This window comes from Ursus arctos, unplaced genomic scaffold, assembly GCF_023065955.2.
Source record: "Ursus arctos isolate Adak ecotype North America unplaced genomic scaffold, UrsArc2.0 scaffold_2, whole genome shotgun sequence".
NCBI lineage: Eukaryota > Metazoa > Chordata > Mammalia > Carnivora > Ursidae > Ursus > Ursus arctos.
This window is the reverse complement of record NW_026622874.1, coordinates 74363363-74386163: the sequence shown is the minus strand read 5'-3', so window position 1 is coordinate 74386163 and position 22801 is coordinate 74363363. Positions and strand designations below refer to the sequence as shown.

General features: G+C 55.5%; 1 protein-coding gene across 7 annotated transcripts in view; it reads right to left on the bottom strand.

Moving 5' to 3' along the window:
- Window positions 1-259: 259 nt before the first annotated feature.
- Window positions 260-22801, bottom strand: part of CLEC16A (C-type lectin domain containing 16A) — a 201227-nt gene continuing 178685 nt past the window's right edge. For 4 of the 7 annotated variants that reach the window (XM_026520320.4, XM_026520321.4, XM_026520322.4 and 1 more), the window contains 2 exons: window positions 13709-13864; window positions 260-3848 (listed from right to left, as the gene is read on the bottom strand). In XM_026520320.4, the coding sequence (XP_026376105.1) occupies window positions 3493-3848; window positions 13709-13864 (512 nt within the window). In that variant the 3' untranslated portion in view covers window positions 260-3492. Of the gene's footprint in view, window positions 3849-7242; window positions 7365-13708; window positions 13865-22801 lie in introns of those variants that run through there. The other 3 variants (XM_044391582.2, XR_003321956.4, XR_003321957.4) reach the window with 3 other exon arrangements.

Below are 22801 nucleotides of genomic sequence, written 5' to 3'. Positions count from 1 at the left end.
CTGCCCAACGGGAGGCATGCACAGCACAGACCGAACTCACTGCACCGGACTGGGCTTGGAGCACCTTCTGAAGGCAGTCTGCTGCACTGGAGTCTTCCCAGCCCTGCCCCACCCCCCTCTCAGGAGCCGGGGAATACCTGGCCCCGGGTGGGGGCAGGGAGAGGCCCAGCCGCCGCCACGGGCCACGGGGTCAGGCCGCAGAGAACCTTCCCATCGTCGGGCCACGGCCTCCCTACCACAGCACCACGGAGCAGCAGCCACATTCTTGGTAACTTTTTCTCTTTTATTGCCAAGCTCCAATTTACCAGGAAGTTCCAGTTTTCGTTTCCACCCTCGTGTCAGTGCCCACAGAGCATGAGTCAGGCTGGCGAGAGCAGGTACTTCCCTGGAACGGTCCCTTGGCCCAGAAGCATGAGGGTTTCCCAACCCCTGGCTCCTCCTTGGGACAAGAATTATTTACATATTTTCACCTCAGAGGGAACGTAAGGAACCCTGACAGTTTATGCCCAATGTCAACACGACTACATTAAATGCTGCTTACTTATTGCGTCTAGAGAAGATGAGCATCCGTTCACGCCGTGCCTTTACTTCTAACAGTGCATCTGAGACCTTAGAGAAATCTAGTGTATGTCTTGAAAGAGGTATGTCTGTCCTTCGCTCCCACCCGGGGTGGGGGGTTTGCTAACGCAGGGGCGGAGGTGGGGGCAGCTGCCTTCTGTGGAGAGCAGGGAGCAGACCGGCTGGGTGGAGGGAAAGACAGCAGGGAAGGCCTGCAGTGGTGGAGGCCCTCCTCCCGCCCCTCCCCGGGACGGTGGTCTCCCGTACTCTGGCTGTGGCTTTGGGGCTCATCCTGGAGAGCTCCCGGCCTTACCCAGTCTGACCTTCAGCGAGAGGCGCCCTCGCTCTCTCAAGCCCCTGAACTGGAGGGACATACACTTCTCCACAGAAACTTTTAAAGCTGAGGTTTGAGGGTTCATGGGGCCAACCCTGCCCCTGACCTGGCAAACCCAATGGGCCTAATGGATTGGAGGAGGGGGTGGGCCTGGCCCTTCTCTCTGTAGGGACACAGAGATGGTAGGCAGGGTGGGCTTGCCAAGCTTGACCCCAGAAGTCTGAGCCCAGGAGGGCACGGTCCCCACTCCTGCTCTGCAAGGATTCCCAGCTCTACCTGCCTCTGCCTGACCCCAGGGTCCCAGCACAGCCCGTCTGGGCTGGCCTGCCTCGGAGTGCCCCTGTTGTTAGGTTTATGGGGTGCTACTGAAGACACAGCATGCCTGCGGCTACCATGATGGTCAAGACCTAGCAAGGCAGGTCCTTCATCAGAGCCAAGACGGCTGCCTGCCTCCTCCTCACACGCAAGGTGATGGGGAACCCCTGGTTAAGGAAGTCCCCACCCCACGCCCGCCTAGAGGCGTCCTGCTGAGGCAAGCCACCGGACCTACACTGCAAGCCCACCTCCGGGACAGGCCTGCCCTCAGCAATTGGCACCTTTCGTTCAACTGCTCCACTGTCCGGTCTCGGCAGTGCTGCCTCAGGACCTCCCGCTGTGCTGTCCCCAACGTCTCCTTCAGTGCTCGGCGGCCGAGAAGCCCCTGGGAGCCACCGGATTCCAGATGGCAGGCTGGTGGTCCTGGAGGGGGGCTTGGGTCCACCTGTATGGGCCTGTTCTTTACGATAATGCCACCGGGCTGGGAAGTTACTTGCCTTCTGTCGTTTCTGCTGCCCCAGAGTCACGGCAAAACCAGAGCGCCAGCCTGCTCTTCTATCCAAGTGAAAGATCGGGTAGGATGTGTGGCCGGCTGCTGGCACCTACGCCGCATGACAGGCCCTTTCTCGTCATGGACCACCTGACCCCTTCTTCCGTCCCACCTGCCTTTCCTTCCTGGAGGGCTCTGTGCCTGGTCATGGCTGATCCCTCCTGCCGAGGCCCCTGGAATTTCTGCCTGCACGGCCTCCTTCTCCGGGCTGGGTCTCTTCCCTGTTGAAGCGGGGTGGGCACACCAACACAGAGGGCTTCTGATGATGGACATCCCTGTCCCCATGGGTGCCACGCCCCTCCTCGGTGGGCTCCGCTGCCCCAGCAGGATGAGGGAGGCCATGAGGCCCGCAGTCCTTGAACAGGATGATGGTCCCGGGGCACATGTGTGCTGGCACTCTGGGTGGGCACACGGGGAGGAAAGCGTGTAAGGTCGTGGCGCTGACCAGAGAGAGGCGAGGTCACCTGGCCAGGCCTGGCTAAACAGACAGGAACGGCGCAGGCGCTTGAGGAGACATCGGAGAACTGGCCCGCACGCATCCGCCTCAAATGAAGAAGCGACTGTGGCGTTTTCATGTTAAAAATCAGCTTGTGTCTCCACAGCGGCGGCCGAGAGGGAGAGTGGTGCACCTGAGCTCCCAGGACAACTGGTCGAGACGGGACGTGCCCTGCGGCGCGTGCACACAAGGTCGGGCGCAGGCCACGTGGAGGACGGCCTCTGTGGCCTCTTCTTTCCATCACAGCCACGGGGCCCGAGTCTGCGCGGTCCCCAACGGTTCTTTCCAGACAAAGAGAGGGGGCCACAACTGAAGGGAACGCTGGGAAGCCGTCCTGACTGGTTTCAGTCCAGAGAGATGAAGGATGCGTCCTGAGTGGGGAGCTGGCTGCACCGGCCCCTTTCCTGGGAAGATCTTTCAGGAAACGCGAGGCGCCTTGGCTACTGCGACAGAGAAACAGTTGGCCCTCTCGGCTCTGTGTGTACCTGAGAATACATATATCTCCCTTACCTTTGTTTAAAAAATATTCTAAACTTTCCAGGAAGGTAACTTTCTATTCTAAACTTTCCACAGGCTCACAGAGTTAGCGAGTGGTAGAGAAGTAAGGAAATGGGGAAAGCCAGACTGAGAGCTTTACAACACAACGCTGGGAAGTTCGAGGGAAAATGAAAATGAAATCTTAACAGTAATATAATACTTTTAACATGACGTCCAACCTTAAGGGTGGAGGATTCTTTTTTTGGGCTTTTTTCTTTTTTTTAAATAGACGCTTTTTAAATAAATGCTTTTTATCTGCTGCCAAAAGCGGAAATAAATATCCAAAGGAGATGCTTACCGAAGTCTTTTTCTCTACAAATTTCTACCCAAAGTGACTTAGTCCAATTGTTTTGGGCACACTGGGCATGGTGGCCGAGAAGCTTCCAGACTGGAGCAGCTGGGGGCGGGGGTCCTGCCACCCCAGGGTCCTCAGGCTCAGAGACCAGGAGGCCGACCTCCTCCCCGAGGCAGCCGCCTAGTCACCTGGGCTCACCGGGGTGTCCCCCCCGGGACCAGCCTGCTCTGCAAGAGGTGCAAAGGGAAACGGGAATTCACACGGAGCAAAGGAGCGCGAGAAGAGATGGCAGAGGGGGTTCCTGGGGCCGTGAGGACTGCGGGTGCTCCCCATGTGTCTCTGAGTCAGGTGTACCGGGCCCCTGCCAGCAGGGCCACACACACAAAGGGAGGCCACTCGGTGCCCACTCAGTGCTCGGTGGGGCCTGCTGGCTCCGAGTGTGCGGCCTCTTCGCTTGGTGTCGCTGTGCCCACCGCGGCCGGTGCGAGAGGTGCGGGGATGCCAGTGAGGGTACGGAGGCTGTGGGGGTCGACGGGGGGGACGAGGGTCAGCGACTCCACGCTTAGCGTGTCGGCAGTGTCCTCACAGAGCAGGGAGATGGTGGGCTGCTGGGCAGGGATGAGGCTGGGGGACAGGTTGACTGTCTCCGCGTCTGCACCCCTTGCCAGGCTCTTGCTGGGCCTGGCCTCCGCTTCTGTTTCGTTGATGATCACCAACTGGCTGGGAAGATGAGGCTGAGGCTGTTCCATAGTTATGGGGTCATCTGGGTGGGGGGAGAAAGAACAAGGGTACACTTAATCCCGAGACACACTGCTCCTGCTGGCACCCTCTGCTCCCGTCCTGAACAAAGGCCCAGGGACATCTGGGTGGGAGATGGTGGTGCTGGGGGACAGCTTGGCTCCACTTCCTCCTTCTGGGGACACAGGAGCTGGTAAATCCAGTCTTCCCTAGGCCTGGGGAGAAATCTGCCAGGGCCCAGGGTTAGCCTGACTTGTGATGTGAGAGAACGATGAGGGGCTCGTGCAGAATCAATGGGTTCCAGGAAGCAGCCTGGGCGGGCTCCCCGTCAGGGAGAGTCTTGGACCACCTGCCCAATGAGTAAATACGGGTTTAGGGAGGAAACGGGCTTGGGTGTGCTTATCACTTCAGGCCATTTCCAGAGCCTACATTTGGTAGCATTTACCCAAAGGGGGGGAACTCACTGCAATATTAAAAAAAAAAACAAAAACAAAAAACGACAACAACGAAAAGGAATTCTATGGAATATTTCAGCTTGCAAAACCAAAACAAAACCTCAGACTGTGGTTTGTCTCCTGCTTCTTCTCTGCGAGCTCAGTTAGCGCCCAGAAAGGGGCCATTCCGATCCTGAGCGTCCCTATGGGGGTCACGGAGAGAAACCACGGCCGGGGGAAGGCAGGGGAAGGCTCCGCCCAGCGCAGATATTTTTGGAGTGGCAATTTCTTTTTTTGGTGCTTTTCAAAATCCTTGATTAGATTACAGACAAATGGCCTATCTGCTTTCCGATGACGAGTTTGCCTGGACAGGAACAGCAGTGCTGCTCACAGTGGGAAACATCCTCCGGGCTTTAAGCACCGGTAATCTGAAAGCATCGACAAGAAGGCTGAGGGCATCTCGCTCGGAAAGCAAATACCTCCTTTGTACAGATTTTGGGGGGTGGACCAGGCATCAGCAGACGGTGCTGATGACAGGGTGCTCAGCCATGAGTCGGAAAGCACTCTGGACCCTGGGAAGGATGGTAGACATGTTTCTTTCGATGTAATTTAAGTTAGGTTTGTTGTTTTTTTTTTTTTTTTTTAATTTTAAAGTTAAGCCAAAACAAAATAGAACTGCAAACTGAACATACAGCAAGAAAAGGGAAAAACCAAGAGCAAAAGAAAACCGAAGGGCATAGAGAATGGGATGCAGGAGAGGAAGAGGATTCCCATCGTGGAGAGAAAGCACAAGCAACAGACTGAGTTTCCCAGAGAGTACGGCGGCGTTTCTTTCCCCAAGGCTCCTGGACAAGACAAGCTCTCAAAGATCCCAGATAATTCCTTCCTAAGGCCTTTTTGTTTTCCTTCCGTTTATTATTATTATGTATATTTTTAAAAGACAAAGAAGGCCCAGAGAAAATCACTGCACTGCACGGGGCTGTGGGTCTGTCCTCGCTCTGGGGGTGGGGTGGCGGTGAGCACTAGTGGAAATTGTGATTCAGGGTGTGAGCTGAGCCCAGAAACGCTGAATAAACACTCCATGTGCATTCTGGTTTCTCTGAAGCTCACTGAATTCGCTCCATTCAGCAAGGACACCCTTGTGGCACGGGCTGCCTTGCACGCGCAGGCTTGCTTTCGATGGAGCCCCACGTGATCTACCTGCTGCCTGGTTCCCCTGTGGGCTCACCTGCTCTGGCCGCCTCCCCTGGCTTCCAGTGAGGGTGGGCGTGGCTATGGCCCAACGCACCTATGGATTCGCATGTAAGCTCCACTGCTGACAAGGCAGTTCAGAAATGACTAATTCTCCAAATGGCACTTTTGGGCCATCTGGAGACAGAGCTGCCAAGCATTTCCTTCACGTTCTCTTGAAACTTCTTCTAAGAGTTCCGTCTTTGTTCATTTGCATGCAGATATTCAAAAAAGCTGGCAAATCTCTTTCCCTGATCCCAAACGGGGTTTTTGGTGATAAGCATAATCAAGGATATGAGAAATTTGCCATCAAATATATTTAAAAACCAATAAACCAACAAACGATATTACACACACCCAAAATTGGTTTCTCCTTTAAGAAAAGAACCAACAATTTTTATTAAAAGGGTTGGGTTTTTTCCTTAAAAAAAGCCTTTTTCAAATTTTATAGGAAAAAAATAAGCTCTCACCCATCACCCACAACACTTCTTTTTAAAACTAAGAATTGCTTCCTGAATGTGATCTACAAATGTATCCCTTCCAAGGGGAATGAAAAAGATCTTTTACACCAGGGGAAAATGACCCAACGAAGACACGTGTTCTCGTCCAGGGCTGAGCCCTTGGTTTTGCCTGCCTGCTGGTGTTTTCGGCTCGAAGGCCACAAATAGGGGCCTGGCCCTGAAAATGAGAAATGTGGAGAACATTCTGGTTTCCCGGCCAGGAGCCAGGGAGAAGAGTGGAGGCCTGAGCGGGAAGTCCTGGACATCCAGGGTTCCGTGAGAGACGCGTGGCCCCCCGCCGCTCTGCCTGTAGCCGACACCAAGACAGCGGGTCCCCCCATCCCTGGCCAGCACCCGCCAGAAGCTGATCTCCAGCTTTGGGGAGGGGCTCAGCTGGCCCTTGCAGAGTGACGGTTTCCAGGAAAACTTTGGGGCTGCTGTGCTCAGGCTGGGAGAGTGGGACTGAGTGGGAGAGAGAGAGAGAGAGAGAGAGAGAGAGAGTGTGTGTGTGTGTGTGTGTGTGTGTAAGGGGCAGCAGAGCATAGCAGGATGGAGGGCAGAGCTCAGAGGAAGCAGCTTTTAAACGCAAAAGAAGGCAAACGTCTCCTGACTGGCAAGTGGGAGGCCCGCATGGGAAACCCTAAAGGGAAGGTGGGGAAGGTGGGAGGGAAGGTGGGGGGCAGGCAGCAGTAAAGGGCCCTGCGCAGGGAGCTGGCTCGGGTCAGCGGCCACCTGGAGCACTGCATGTAAGTATGGGGGATGATGGCATCCACCCTCCAGTGCCTGTGCGGGGAAATGGCTTTGGCCCCTGGCTGAGGCGGGACTGAATCTACTACTGAGCTTTGAGCAGGGCTGGGGGAGGGGGGGTAGGGAAAAGAAAAAGCGAACCTAGTTGACTTGGTTGTTTTTTTGCAAATTCTACTGCTCAACCCTCGTGGCCTAACCCAGGGGCCCCTGCGGGGACTGGGCTGGAGAACCCCACCAGCTGGGTAGTCCACGGAGAAGGACAGCGTTTCCAGGCTGCCCGAGGCTTGAGGGCCAGGGATCCAGTCCCCAGCCCAGGTGAGGCCAGATGGGAACGGAAGAACGGGCTCCGGGGAAGTTGTGGAGATGGCCGCTCGGGAGGGGGTGGCACAGCCGCGGTCCCCCGAGGCCCAGCAAGGCCCAGCGAGGCCCAGCTCGCGGTGCAGGGCCCGCCACCCTGGAAGGCCGCGGCGGGGCATGTGGGCCGTGCAGGCTAACAGATGAGACCTGCCTGAGTTGCCTGCGAGAGTTGCCGTGACAGCTGCCGTTCGAAGCACTAAACCCAGTGGCCGCCGTGACTGTCGGCCTCCGACAGGCTGAACACTCGCCGGCGTCCTTTCCTGCCACTCCTGACTAGAGGGAAACACAGCGACAGGTCATAGAAAGCCTTTAACAACGGGACAGAGAAAGGTGACACGGAGAGGGGCACAGAGCAGTGACGGACGCCAAGCACGGACGAGAGCGCGAGGGGAGCGTGGCGGGGCCGGGCGGGTGCTCAGGACCGCCTGGGGGGGGGCACGGCCCCCGAGCAGGTGAAGCCCCCATTCGGCCCCACCAGGATGAGGTGCTGTCACGACAGCTGGGCACCCGACCGTGTGCTCATGCGTAGGGCTCAGTGGGGGGTAAAGACAGCAAAGGTTAAGTCCTGTTGGAAAGGAAAGACTGGGAGTCATCAGCAACACGGGGTGTCCGTCGGTGAGAAACCTCCAGGCACAGAAGAAGAGAACTGCTGGTCAGATCCACACACGAACCAGCGGTGAGGACGAAGGCCCTGCATCCCCGGGACCGTCTGAGGAGGGAAGGCTGTGTGGTTGGGGGACGGGAGCCAAGCCGGCTAGTGAAACAAGCACATTTCTGACCCTTGAGGGATGAGGGCTGTGGTTCCTGACGTCACCACACTAAAGCCAACAGCACAGCTCAGACCCTTCCCCAGCTGCGGGGCGCCGCTCTCCAGAAGACACTGCTGGTCTGAACCTTTGGAGAGCAAGACCAAGCCACAGCAGGAAGGTCTGGGACCAGGTGCTGAGCGGCCAAGGATGGGTCCTAATCCGCTGAAACAAAAATGTTAGGAGCATCTTCCTGGGAAGGAAGGAACCATAATCTCGGGCACAACTTCGGGACTCGAGCAAAGCTGAAAATTAATGCCACAGAACAGAACGCAAATATATCTAATGACGCGTGGGGCTATATGCTTCAAAGTTGTTAAAATGGTACATTGTATGGTATGTGTATTCTACCGCAATAAAAAAATTAATGCCATGGAGAAAACTGGGGAGAAAAGAACATGCCTTGCTCAGGGTTTCTGTCCTTAGAGTCCCGCCTGACTGGTAACCGAGTTCGGTGACATGTGGGTCAATCTTGGGCTGTCTGGCTCCCATTGGGCCTGAAAGGGACCGAGTGCTGGCGTGAAGGTCCTGTGTTCAGACAGCCCAGGGAGCAGGTGAGGATGGGGAGAGCAGGACACCACCCCTGCCAGGGCTTGCCACTGGGCCTCCAGGAGCCAAACCCTTCCTTTTTCCTATAAAACCCTGGGGGAAGGTCAAAGTGCTCATAATTCCATGGGCCTTAAAAACAGGTGACGGAAAGAGCAGGCTGGATTTCAGGCTGACTTCATTTTTTAACAAATGATTGTCTTTCTTCCTCGAAGCAGCTTACCCAGGACACGTGTGAGACACAACAGACCCGGTCACAGAGCTCTATACTGAGGAGTTCTCTTATCTGAGCCCCACGCAGGGCATACGTGTGTGAGCGTGTGCACTGGGTGTGTGTGAGCGTGCACGTGTGTGTGTGTGCGTGTCTATGTTATGGCTGTGACCCAGAAAGTTTTTCTGAAGTACTCCTACCAGCCTTACATTTGGTTCTAAATTGGGTCTATTTTCTCTTTCCCGCCGTATGTTCTCTGCAATTTCAGCTTCTCAAAACCATCAAGTGTTTAAGGGAAAAAACCCTGCTAATTCCAACCCTGTAATTTTCTCAGTGGGGAGCAAGCCCAGGCCTATCAGGCCGGCAGTGCTAGACGAGTGGGCAACAAGACTCCAGGTCCTAGGATGCTGCCCAGGGCACCGGCTCTCCCCATGAAGGCTTGGGGGTCTCACTGAACTTTCTATAAAGGACAAGGGGAACAGGTCAACTCGCACGCTGGCTGTTAAAATTGGACAATAATTCCCTCGGCACAGCCTTAAGAGGTAAATAACTAACAATGAAAATAAAATACCCTTGCTCCCAACTCCTTCTAACTGGTTTCTCTGGTTACCAGGGAATTCAGTTGTGACGTTTCCTTCAGCCGGGGGGGGGGGGGGAGTGGGTTTCTTGGCCCTGATTTGAGGTCTAGCACTTGTAAAAAAAGTCACTCACAAGCATCCACACTGTCCCTCGCACGTGGAGGAGACTCAGAAGCAGGTGCTCCCAGCACAGAGGGCAAACCAGTGACCCTCTGGGTGGGTCCCTTTCCCCTGCGGTGAGGGGCCCTCTGCCAGTGCTGGGCCACAGGCCTCGGCCACCATGGGCACATGTGGTGTTCCTCAAAAACAGGCCGCTCCTTGGGGTCTATATCTGGAGGGGCAGGACTTATAGGTAGACCCCAGGGAGAGAGGGAAAAGGAACCTACTTGTCTCTTGCCAGCTGCTGGGCTCAGCCTGGGGGGGGCTGTGAGACCCAAGGCCACCCTCCTCACAGACCTCTGTCCTCATTAACCCTCAGCCTTTGGACACTTATGTGCGGTCATCTGGGGGACACTGGCCTCCCCTGCCAGACTGCGGTCCTTTGTTACCCTCTGTCCCCAGTGCCACACACAGCAGGAACTCAACAAAAACCTATTTGGTTAGAAAAAGTTAATGCAGTGGAGGTAGGGTCCCAAGGTCGGCAGAGCTGAGATGCAGAGAGAGGCCGGACGCGAGGGCCACCCTTGGAGGGACCCTAGTGAGATCAGGTCTGACATCCACAAAACCTGAGTCACTCAGACTCAAGGTCCCGTGGGCAGCTGAGAAAATCTGTATTTGGGATACACAAGGGCCTCTTGCAAAGCCAGGCAGAGAACTTGAGGTCCCCTGGGCTGGACAGAGGGTGGGGGTGGAAAACAGCCAAGTATCTAAAGAGTTTGACGCCCTCATCGGGGATGAACCCATTCGGGCTGGCAGAGGAGCCAGGACCATCTGGGGTCCACTGTGTTGCTGACTTTGGGGGCTAGCAAGCTCCCCCCACAGGGGCCACACAGCCCAGCCTTGGTTGACTGCGGCTGAACAGTAGCCAGGGTCTCTGTGAATGGGCTTGGCTTTTCACGTGGTTTCTAGAGCAACCAGGCACACTGGAAGGAGAAATGCATGTACTTCGCGGGCTGCCCCCAACGGAGATCTGAACCCGAGGCCCAGGGCTCGGCAGTGCCCCACGGAGGCACCTGAGACAGACTTAGGAACCTCATGGATATTCTGTGGAGTGACTTCAGAAGGGGAACCATGGGTTCTGGAGTCGCCAAGGCTGGGGCCCGTGTGGGGGCTCCTCCGTTTCCTAGCTGCACTGTCATGGCCAAGCCATGGGATCTTTCCAAGCCCCCGTGTTTTCAGCGGTATGGTGTGAGGTGGAGGGTGGAAAGTCTCAGGGACGTGGTGTCTGTCCAGTGTTCGTGAGCACAGTGCCTGGCATACGGGGGGATTAGGAGGTACTCTGGGGAGGTATGACTGTTGGCCGTGATGGAGCGGGTACAAAGCACGCAGCATGGGCACACGGAGAAGGCTGGGCAGTGGGCGTAGTGGGTCCCATCTACGGCTAGAAGAGTGCTAAGCCCCACCCCTGGCTTTCAGGGATACCTTTCGATAATTCCGGGTTTCAAAACCACAGCGACATGGAAAGCTGGGCCTGTCTCATCCCCTGATGGATGGCATCCTTCCTCTGCTTCCCCAACCAAACACCTGCCCGTGCAAAGTGTGGCTTCGAGAGCAGAGAAGCCACTGGAGCTAATTCTGGCTGCAAAGGGCCTGGCAGCTGCTCTCCCCACTGGGAACTTCCTGGACTCAGAGGCTCTGGAAGTTCAGGGATAGGAATGCCTCTGATTCAGCACTGTGTCCTCCAAAACCACTTGGGAGGACAAGTGGCCCCTTGACTGGGCTGCAGCTGTCTTCTGCCGTCCAGGCTGGGTGGGCTGCGAGGAGAGGCCCCAGCCCATCCTGCTGCCCAGCTGGCCCCGCACGATGCCACCTCGGGCTGACCGTGGCCATGCCCCATGGGTGGAAAGTCCAGTGAGAAGGCAGCACAGGGCCACCCTGTGCCAATTAGAAACCTGATCACCGAGCCACTGCTCCGGGCTGACATCAAACCAGACAAGTGGCCGAAGGGCACCCGTCCTGACAAAACCTGCTTCCCTGCCAGCCTCAGCTTCCTGACCAGCACGGCCTGGGGAGACAGCAGGCACATGGCGGCACCACCTGCGGACGCCTGCCCTTATGAGGAACACAGAAACCTCATGTGCTGTGCTCTGGATGGACCCAGGAGGCTGAAGCCTGGCCTGGAAGTTGGCCATTGAGAGGCCAAGTGAATGGTAGCCCTCCCAAGGCCTGACACCCCAGCCTGTGACTCCCGTTGCCGGGCCCCTGTGACAGGGACACTGCGTGGGTGCCGATGCTCTTTCAAGGGATTAAGAGCTGGGTCCTCAGATAAGAGTGAAGTGCAGGCTGCCTGACAGGCTGGCCCCTCGTCAGGGGGTGAGTTATTTCAGTGTCTGCAGAGATTCGGACAGGCAGGCTGGGCCGCAGGCTTTTACTGTCAGGCAGCATAAAAAATGGGGACTCGCACACTTGCCTCCGCAGGCTTACCGGGGACGCACAGAACGGGGGCAGACACCCAGGAGAGGCTGACCATCACTTATCGACTGGAGCTGCCTGGCTACCTGACAGCCAGGCTGACAGCCCCTGCATTTCTGAGATGAGAAGACAGGTCACTGGCACCGTGTGGGGGATGGTGGGGGTAGGGATGGAGGGGCTGAGGGAGACCAAGAGAAAAGAAACTTGCCTCCTGGGGACCCTGAGCCTCTGGGGGAAGGTGCAGAGCCGAAGCCACTCAGGTGAATATCTGCAAACACAGACCTGATTTTGACGATTGTGGGTCTTGGCTGGTTTCAGTTTTAGGCAAAGAAGTATACGGCTCAGATGTTTGCTAAGCTGTTGTCTGTGCCTTCTTCAACATGAAAGAAAGGCATACATAGCTCCACTGGGAAGACACTTTCACCCAAAATGCATTTGTAAGTCTAAGTGTGTTGGCGTGCACACGACACAGACGCAGAAGTGTACACATGCAGGCAGCACGTGGGTGCACACACAAGCACACGAATACACAGCCCTGCTCTTCTGTTCCCAGAGCCAGCGTGAGATCAGGCAGCAGAGGAAGGTGGAGGGCTGCTCCCAGCTTCTGGACAAAGCTCCATCTGAATGTCCCGCTGTGGGCCTGGGACCGGCGGCAACACCCGCGGCCACCCTCAGATCAGGCTCAGAAACAGCTCAGACAAGGCGGCCACCTCCCCCAAGCTGGGGCGGGCAGAGGGTGGGGGGGAGCAGGTGCTGAGTGGAAGAGGGTCTAAGTGAGGTGGCGAGAGGGTGACCCTGCTGCCTGGGCGTCGATGTAATGGATGCTGGCGGGAGGGGGGCTGCAGGCAGCAGGCGAGTCCAGGCGGGGTTAACCCTTCGCTGGGGAATGCGGGAAGCTGACGACCCCGGAGAGGTGCGCGCAAAATCTTGGGCTCCAGTGCTGAGGGAACAGGAGCTGCCAGGGCTCATGCCCTGGCATGTGGCTTTTATCATGACCCCCCAATACGCCACCTAACAAGAGTTTGGTCAGGTGCCCCTGAAACAGGATAGGTGAGAGCTCTGGATGGGACCTTGAAGGGACAGCAAAGGACACCGAGGGTCCCCAAATGAAGGTGCAGACCAAGTCCCTGAGGGCCTCCCAAATCTCTAGAGCTGCCCGGGGCCCTCTGGACCCATGGTTGTGCTGCTGGGGCATGAAGCTTCATGCACCCCCAAGCCCATCCCCAGCATCTCTGCTTGGGCCCTGCTCCTCTGGCTGCATTATGCGGCCAAGGGGTTCAGGAAAAAGCCTGGTGCCTTGCCCCTGGGATCTCACCTGGCACAGTGAGGCGCTCACGCGTGAGGGGCTCATGGTGGCTGAGAACACAGGGGGCGCCCCCTGGGCTCACCGTAGCCACCCTGCTCACGGGGTCTGTCTGTGCAACGCCTGCCCTCGTCTGAGCTCTAGGAAGGCGAGACAGGACTCTAGCACATCCTGACAGACTCTCAAAAGGTGTACCCCTGGTCACAGACGACTGGACTGCCCCACACATTTACAGACAAAACTGGCATGTTATGAAGGAAAGAACAAATTAGCAGGGACGCAATTCTTTTGCCGGGTTCAAACAATCCGGTCTGGGAGACCCCTCCTCGTGGAGGTGATAATGGGGCAGATGCAGGCTCGGCAGCCGTCCATCCCCTCCAGCCCTGCGGTCAGGGAAGGCCAGCCTGCAAAAGGAGTGACTCCTCCCCTCTGGGAGCTAAACCAGCCAGCCTGTGGGCAACGTCACATCACAACGAACGCGCAACCCTGAACGGCGGTGGCCCCAAACACGGAGGCAAGGAGGAGCTGGGGGTCAGCGGTCTCAGCACGGAGGGGTCACAGAGTTCCCCGGTCCCCCCCGCACCACGTCACGCAGCCAATACCTGACGGGCTCTGGGTGGCGGAAGGCGTAGATGATGAGCTGGTGCCCGCGGATTCACAGTGACTGGTGCTCCCGCTGCCGCTGGGGCTCCCGCTGGCAGACGGCGAGGACAGGGATGGCGAGCTGTGCTGGTTTATGCACTGGGCCACGGCAAAGCCTGCAAGACAGGTAGTGAGGTGACCAAGTAGGAAGAAACAAGCTGGCCTAGGAGGGGGCCACACTCCCCCATTTCGTGGGAGATGCCACAGGGCAAGCTGCACCTCAAAGGTGGGGGTGGGGACCCTAACCTAAAGGCTACACCCACCAACCCAACCCAGCCCCTTGAAGAGTCCCCAGCTGACCTCTCTGGCCATGGGCCTGACCTGGACACACTTCAAAGCTGTTTCAAGGAAGAGGGTGTGCAGCTGGCCATAGAGCCGAGGGCCGTGAGCCATAAGTCTGAGTGCCGTCGCTGGCTCAGCGATGGTCTGGCTGTGCCCTTGAAGGGGACACGCAGCCTTGGGGCTTCAGAGGCATCCTGGTGAAGTTCACACAGGGACTCAGGACATCCTCAAGGCAAAATCTTGGGGCCTTTGCTAAAGCGCCCGAGTTGTCAAAAGCAGGGCACTGGGCAGGAGGGGAGGAGCCCCTGAGACTCTCCCTGCCACAGGTTTTGCTGAGCTCTGAAGGCTCCGGTGAGCTCAGTACGGGAGGAACAAAAGCGCTGCTGAAGAGCTCCCAACTGCGGAGTTCCACATAGCCCTTGGACCACGAAGATCGGGCCGCACGTCTGTGAGGCCTGAGCCACCCCGGCACCAGGGAGTGGGGGAGCCCCGCACTTTGCAGACGCTCGGATCTGGGCAAGCTCTGCTCACCGCGCAGAAATACCGGAATGCATGCCAGGCACCACCCCCATGCTACCTGGGAGTGTTGTCACAAAGTCCTTGTCGCTGCACTGTACTGGGGGTACAGCGGGGCACAGGGCTGGGCACACAGGGAGAGCGGAGTGTTCTTTATGACAAAAGGAGGCCCATCTGAAGGAGCCCATCTGGGAGCTCCTTTCCTGCAGACCATGGCTTTCTGTCCTTTCTACAGCCTGCTTCTCTAAAGGGCCGTAGCTTCTGATTTTATTCACTAAATACAAGAAAGCTTCCATGGAGCCAGAGCCTTGTTGACGATCCCAGGGGGCTACACGGACTGTGGGGGCTTCTGCCTCTGCCCCCGTGAGCTGCACAGGACCATGGTCAAGGTGCTCTGCGGAGCCTGAGGCTTCTGCCCTGTAATTTAGAAGTGGCAACAAACTGGAGCGGGGATTTGCGGGGCGGAGCATGTCCTCCTTCTAGCTCAGAGTGGGGATCCCAACCCTCTGGGCCAATCACATCAAGCCTCTCCACTCCCTGAGCACACTCACTCCAGCCAGCCCCAAACCTCATTCATGTCACATGCACTGGCTGAACTTCACACAGTCCAGCTCCCACGGACACTTCTTCCAGAAGGTTCCCTAGGCTCTGACCTTGCTTTTCTCAGATAACTCAGGAAGTCGGCAGGGGGTTGGGCGGTGGTCAGCAAACTCTGGCCCGCGGTTTTGTAAATAAAGTTTAACTGGAACCCAGCCAGGGTCCTTCGCTTGCATACACGTTCTGTGGCTGCTTTCAAGCTACACTGGCAGCACTCAATAGTTGCCATGTGGCCCGCGAAGCCGTAAATATTTTACTCTCGGGCCCTCGACTGAAGCAGCACACTGAGCCTGGGCTCTGGCACCAGGAAAGCTTCGGTTCTATCCCTGATCTGCTCGCTTACCAGCCCGTGGGGCAAGTCCCTGCACCGTCCTGAGCCCCCTTCCCTTCACCTACCGGTGGGTAAACATGGGCCTGGCGGGGGTGGGGGGTGGGGACCTGCGGCTTCATCCCTCCCCTTAGGACTAGTGGGATCCCCTATCTGGCCACTGCAGAGGGGCTATTTTGTATTAACGTTTGTGCAAAGTTATTTTTGTCTACAGGTTAGCTCTTTAAAAGCCACGTCTTTACTGTTTTATTGTATTTTATTTATTTATTTAAGATTTTATTTATTTATTTGACCCACAAAGAGAGCACAAGTAGGCAGAGCGGCAGGCAGAGGCAGAGGGAGAAGCAGACTCCCTGCTGAGCAGACAGCCCGATGCAGGGGCTCCATCCCAGGACCCTGGGATCATGACCCGAGCCGAAGGCAACCGCTCAACCGACTGAGCCACCCAGGCGTCCTATTTTATTTTTTTGTGATTTTTTTTTATACTTTGAGTATAGCTGACATGAAATGGGACATTAGTTTCAGGTGTCCCACTTCGTGATTTTCAAGTTTATACATAATGTTATGTTCCTAAGTGTAGCTTCCATCTGTCCCATTACAATGCTATTACAATATTAGTGACTCTATTCTTTATGCTCTTTTTATTCCTGTGACTTCCTCATTCCTTAACTGCAAGCCTGTATCTCCCTCATCCCCCTCCCCTCGGGCAAGTGGGGTCTTTATTTATACCCCAAGCCAGGCCCTCCAGGTTTTGCAACCTAACAGCAAGTGGATGTGAGGCCTTGCGGGAGCGTGGTGGGTCAATTCACCAGCTTCTCTTTTGTGGAGGGCAGTATTCCCCACGCCCCAGCTACTGCGGACGGATGTTTGCTTGCAGGGAGAATAGCAGGACTGACGTGGTGGAGCTCCCAAGAAGAGGCATTATGTGATATACCGTGTGCATCTGCGGCCGAGGGGGAGGCTCAGATTAGCTACGGCAAACGTCAAGGCGAATGTGAACGCCAGTCGGGAAGATTCCCAGGGGGCAATCAGCCGCAGCCCCGTAGCACCGGCTTTATGGCTGCTTACTTCTTAATCACTTCAAGTGGTAAACCCCCAAGTTTACAAGCTGTTAACTTGACTGGAAAAGGAATCACGCCTTAACAAATCAAAACGTCAAGATGGCTTTTCCCAAGCTGCCTAGTGATCAGAGCAAGATGGCTTTTCCCGAGCTGCTTAAGTGATTACAGCAATGAACGCAAGGGCCTCCAAGTGTGGTAACAGGGTTGGGACTAAGCCTTTTATGCCTCCGACAACGCCCCAGCCAGAACAGAGGGATGGCATAGCTGTCACCATGGTGGTCACCCACCCCTTCTCTTACGACACAAGTCTTCTGTTTAGAGCCCTGGCTTACTGCTCTAAGACCTCTGGGGGTGGGGCGTGTGTGGCAGCCGATGAGAGGCTGAAAACTGTTGCCAGGAGACTAAAGGGCCTTCATTTTGGGAATGGATGAGGGTCAAGCCGCATACCTTTTGTTTGTGCGGAGAAATAAATAGGAAAAAAAAATCACCAACTTCGGATACCACCTGTTTGCAGGGTCTAGCTGAGCAGAGACAAACGAGCACATCTTCCCCTTGCCGGCTGCTGCTAAAACCTCCCTTCCTTCTTTGCCTGCCTTTGCACTCCTCTCCCTTCCCCCACAGCATTGGGCACGCAGAAAGGCTCAGTAATTTTTTTTCTTTTTCTTTCCTTTTTTTTTTTTTTGCCAAGTGCCCAGATTCTTGCTGTCATTTCAAGGGACTCCTTCCCAAATTGAGGTCGCAACCACTGTGACAGCCGGTTTGACAAGTCAGAGGGCCAGGAGGGCTCTGAAAAGAACTCACAATTCCTACGGCGAGAGTGCCAGTCCGCCAGCTCTTGCTCCATCCCCGCGAGGCAGTTCTGGATGAACTAGCTTCGGTGGAGGTGCCAAGGGGCTTTCTGGGCACGAGTCAAACACACATGGACTGCCAAGTACTGGCAAACACACACAAGCTGGGGATCATGGGACAAAGGCACAGACAAGACAGGCCTCCCTGAGATCTTCTCCAGCAGATAGAATTCTTGGCTTTCCCCGAGTTATGTGTCAAAAACAGCCTGCGAAATGTGTATCAAAGGCCATACGATTTTCACACTGTCTGACTGAGTCCACAGTCTACAACTTCATGCTGTGGAGGGCACTGTGGGCGGATCCCCACAGTGAATGATACTGGTCTGTGTACCAGGGAGCTGAGAGTCGACATGCCCAGGAGTAGGGGAAAGGCCATATGAATTCAAATACATCCAAGTGGTGAAATCCTTTGCTGGGGTTAAAAATGCTGGTGAGAGAGAAGATTAAGTATGGAGGAAAATGCTTGAGGCAGTAAATGAAAAAAGATTAGAAAGAGCATGTCCCACATGTCCCTGTTGTCTAACAAGAAAAAAGAAAAAGGAAAGGAAAGGAAAGGAAAGGAAAGGAAAGAAAAGAAAAGAAAAGGAAAGAAAAGAAAAGAAAAGAAAAGAAAAAGAAAAATCAGGCTCTGCCTCCCTCCTTGAGCGGAGCGGAGCTCGTAGGGATCAAAGCTAAAGTCATGGGAGAACCAGGTGGTTTTATTATATGAGCTTTTGTTTTAGTTTTTGTGCTTGTCTGAATTTTTTTCAAGATTCCTGTGATGATTATCATTTTGTACCGGACACAGAAGAGAGGATGAAGGCAGGGGCATGAGCTGGACTCCCCTAGGATCTGTTCTGGCCTCCAAAACCCTCTCCCTGGGCTCACTAAGAGCCTCCCCAAAGCTGGGCCCGGCACAGTGCTCCTGAAGCTGGCCGCCCGCGCCAATGGCGAGCCCCATCCCCTGCTTTCCAGGAGCGTGGGTTTCACACGGGCAGCCCAGGGTCTTCCTGCTGCCCTCTGGCCCTGTTCTGCCAGTTATTCTGGGAAGATGAACTCATGAGTAACTTTCTGGCATGTGTCAAGCACAGATATACCACAAAAAGGTCAGCCTTCTATTTTAGGCCCCTGATAGAGGGAGCACTGGGCTGGGAGTCAGAACCCCAAGTCCGGGTCCAAGCTCTGCCCAAATGGCTTTGTGACCTTGGACACGCCTTCTCTCCTCTATGGGCCTCCACGTCTTGATGCAGAAAAACAAGACAGTTAGTGAGGATCTCTTGGCTGCAACGGCCAATGGCTTTCTTTTTACCTAGAAATCTGAATTTGATTTGAACCCTCTGACCTTTTTGGGAGGGAGGCAGAAGAGAAATGTACCTTGAGTACACTTTGTATACACCCCTTCTCTCAGAACGCACACTAAAGCTTTCCCCGCGAGAACCAGCTTGCTGTGTGAGTCACGGTCCAGAGCTGGCTGGCAGCAGCCCAGGGCCTCATAGATGCATCTTGTGTCACTCACATCATGTTCGTGGGCCGTTCGTTTTCGGTACCCCCATTTACACATTGGGAGATTATATCTCCAACTTTTGGCTTCTTAAAATGTAGAAGGATCTGGCATTACTGGGCCCCACTCCCAATAATGGCAACTGAAGAGAGGGAGGGAGCTGATTCCTTCCCCTCCCCACCCTGACGTGCCTTGCGCTCCCAGGTGTTCCGGTTGTTAATCTCGATTTATGCTTAGATTCTTGGTCAAATCCCCAGACTCAGAGAAGTTCCCAACCCAGAGACCTTTGTGTCATCTCCCTCCTCAAACCCTATCCCCCAGAATCACCAGCAGGGCATTTCAAGATGGGGCCGCCTGCCTCCAGCAGCCCAGGTGGGTCCTCAGACAGACTGGCAAGAACCACTTGCTCTCTGCCTTAGCTGGGCTGTTCCCTTGGTTTGGAATTCTCTTTTGCCTCTTTTCTGCCTCCATAAATCCCTTCCCCGTTCTTGAAGGCTCATTCAGCTCAGGGCCAGCTTGGGCCAAGAGTTTCTGCAACCAAGGGGGTGACCTCTTCTCTCCTCTGTGCTCCAGCAGCTGGCCTGTCAGCTGTAGAGGAGATGGCCTTCCCAAGGAGGGCCCAAGAAACTTCACTGCAAAGATGCTTCGGTGGTTTCTACAACTTTCCTTACTTTAACAGCTAACACCTGGGATCCTCTGGGGTTGAGAGGATTTTGGACAGTGTTTCTGAAACTACAAGCTGTCTCCCAATGCGCATTTCCCTCTTTGTCTAGTTACAGGCCCTGGCAGCTAGGCATGGCCATGTGGCTAACTTACAGACAAGGACATAGAAATGAGAGTGGCATGTTGGATTTCTAGGCAGACGTCTTAAAAGGAAAGAGGGATGCCTTCCTCCATTGTGCTTCCTGAAACATGGATGTGACGGCTGGAACTCTAGCAGCTATTTTGGACCAGATGAGTCACATATTAGCGACAGCAGAGCATGGAGCAGGTGGAGGCTTGGGTCCCTGATGCTTTGTGGAGCACCTGAGGACCTTCATCCAGGCTTCGTCTACTTGAGAGGAAAATGAACATCTCTTTGGGGTTTTTCTCTACTATGTAGTTGAACCTGATCTTAACTGACAGTTGCAAAAAAGCTTTGTTAAAGTAGGAATGTAAGCTGAGCTCTGTGGGGACAGGGACTGGCAGGTCTCCAGACGTGGTATAGGAAAAGCTGCCCTGCACTTTCTGGGGGAGTTCTGGGAGGGGTGGAGTGCAGAGAAAGAAGGGGCAACTGAGATGGGAGAGGCGGCCTTCCTCAACCCCCACCCCCAAATCTTCAGGAAATGCTCCTCCAACTCTTTCCTTGTGTGGTGCAAGTGGACTTTTCAAGGGGAAACCAGGGTACGGACTGAGTTTCCGTCTGGGTTCCCACCAGGCCACACAGAGATGATGCACGAGGGCCAAGACCTGAAAAGGGTGGGGACCACGAGAGACCAGAGGGTGGGAAGGCTTACCTGTGTGCAGGAGAACTGGGGGGTTTGACCCAAAGGTTTCCTAAATCTCTGAAGGCCAGGGAGACCCCAGCTGACCTCTGTGCTCTGCCCAGAGCTTGCGCTGTACGGCACACTGTAATTCCTCTGAGGATGTCGGTTCCAGGAAGGATCCGACGTGGCTTAAATTTTAAACCGCAAACCCAAGTGCCACAGGTACTGACAGCCACCGAAACACAAATGACATGACGAGAGTCCAACAATGAAATGCGGGTGGAAACTGAAAAATCACAGCAGAACAGCCTCCAGCGGTGGGAAGCTGACATCACCATTTGGCTCTGTGCTTCCTGGGAGCCAAGACCTCAAGAAAAACTGTCCTGAGTGACCTCGCTCTCGTGACACACTGTCCCTATACCTTCCCAGAAGACGCAGCTGCCTGCCTGGAGATGGGGCCCCATTCTGGAAACATAATGCCATCTCACTGCACTCTGCAAACGCTTTTTTCTGAGCAGAGGAACTCTCATTTACACACAAGCTAAAAATGGAAGCCCCTGGCTGTAGGGTGCCTGACCGTGGGTGGGGTTCTGCTGGCTTTTCCAGAACCTTCTGCAGAGCTGACCTCTGAACCTCACAGAGACGGCAAGCGGGTACCGTGAAGGCTGAGGCCCACGGGCCGCAGACATGAGCATCACAGGGCTGGCCCAGTAAGGTCGGCGAGTGAGGAGGGGCCTGCACGAAGGGTGGAAGGCCCTCCCCATCTGCCAACCACTTTCCCTTATTTGGTTCTGATGAAGGCATTGAGAAACAGTTCCCTCTGTCCGGAAAATAAACACGACGCATGGACATTCGGCCTCTGTGTCAGGGGGACGGAAGGCACTGGTCAAGCGCCTGGAGCGAGCAGGAAAACGCAGTTCCCCGGCCTCTCCTAACGGCCGCTGCCTGAGAGCAAGGGCCTTCGTGTGGCCACCGTTTCCTGTTCCACAGGAGGACCTGGATATCCGGATTTTAAGTAAAACCTCCTGATTTTTAAAATTGTTGACAACTTCATTCACATTCCACTTTCTGAGCAAGAAGCAGGCCACCCCGGGCAGGCCAAACCCAGCGCGTCTCCCGTCTGCATGGGCCATGAGCGCACGGCCTCTGCTCCGGGCGGGGACCAGGGTGTCGGTGTCCAGGCCTCGTGGCCGAGCACCTGATGCGCAGCTTTGGCATCTGCAGTACGAGCCTCTGAGCTGCTTCGGTCTCCGGGGGCTGTGCTTTGGGGAAGCCCAATTTTTAAGAGCCCTCTTTAAGGCAAAAGCTCTAAGACTTCGAGGCGAGGGCTGCCTATCTTAGCAAAAACCAACATTTATTCGTGCTCCTTCCACACTGAAAAGCATCAAACAAAGCCTGCCAAGGGTTGCTGATGCCGAAGCAACCAAGGCACTTTGATGTTCTCCAGCGTGAGGGAGGCCCGCGGGGCGAGGGTGCCCTGCCTGAGCTTGCCTTGCGTTGGCAAATTCACAGTGCCCACTGCAGCTCAGGTTTTCACGATGCGATGTTCGTGCTTCCTCACCACCCCTTGTGCTGCTGGGCAACAGTCAGAAATCAATATGCCTTGTGACCTCATGCACAGAACTGAAGACAGCAAGTGTGGCCACGGCCTAATTTCTCCCCTCAATGGCTCCTTCCCTGGCTTTACCCTTTCCCCTCCCAGGGCAGTGGACGAGGTCCTGGTGGGGGGAAGAGTGCCGGTGGGACTGAGTTTGGAGCCTCAGCCTGCAGGGAAGGGGGGCTCGGGGCAGACTGCAGCCTATGGGGTCTACGTGCCACACGGAGCTTTCTCATCCGCACTCTGGACTCAAGAGGCTGGCTCTGAAGCCTGCCCTGCCAGCAAGATGACAGCGACACCCAAGGGTGGTGGGGGCCAGGGCCCATGGAGTGGTGTGGCAGCCACACCAGAAAAGCTGAATTACCTGCCAACTCTTCAAAGAGCATGTGTGGGGGGTACTGAGGAGGCAGGCTTCAGATTCGAGCCCCATAAGAGCACACCCACAACGGGCCAGGCCAGGCCTGGGTGCTCACCCAGGATTCCTCCGAGGAATTCACACAAAAATGAAAGAATCTACCAACACGGGTGCAGGGCTCAGAAGCCTGCAGGCCAACAGGACCCCTGGGGGGGGGGTCCCTCACAGTCCCTTCCCCTACTGCTAGGACTCTTGACAGTCTGGTGAAGGTGGAAGTCTCCGGAATCTGCACAGAGACCCTTTCACAGTTTTCCTTTCTGGTGACCCACACATGATGTACTGTTTTTGGGGGGGGGGGTGTACACAAAACTCTGGGCTTTAGGGGCCATCTACAGGCTTTCCCCCAAGTGGCCGTTGGAAGCCATTTCTGATTTTCTTCACGTGCACTTCCTATCCAGTCTAGGGGGACAAAACAGGCGCTTGGGAAAGGGGGCGTTTCTAATGCCTCCCTTGGCCAGGCCTG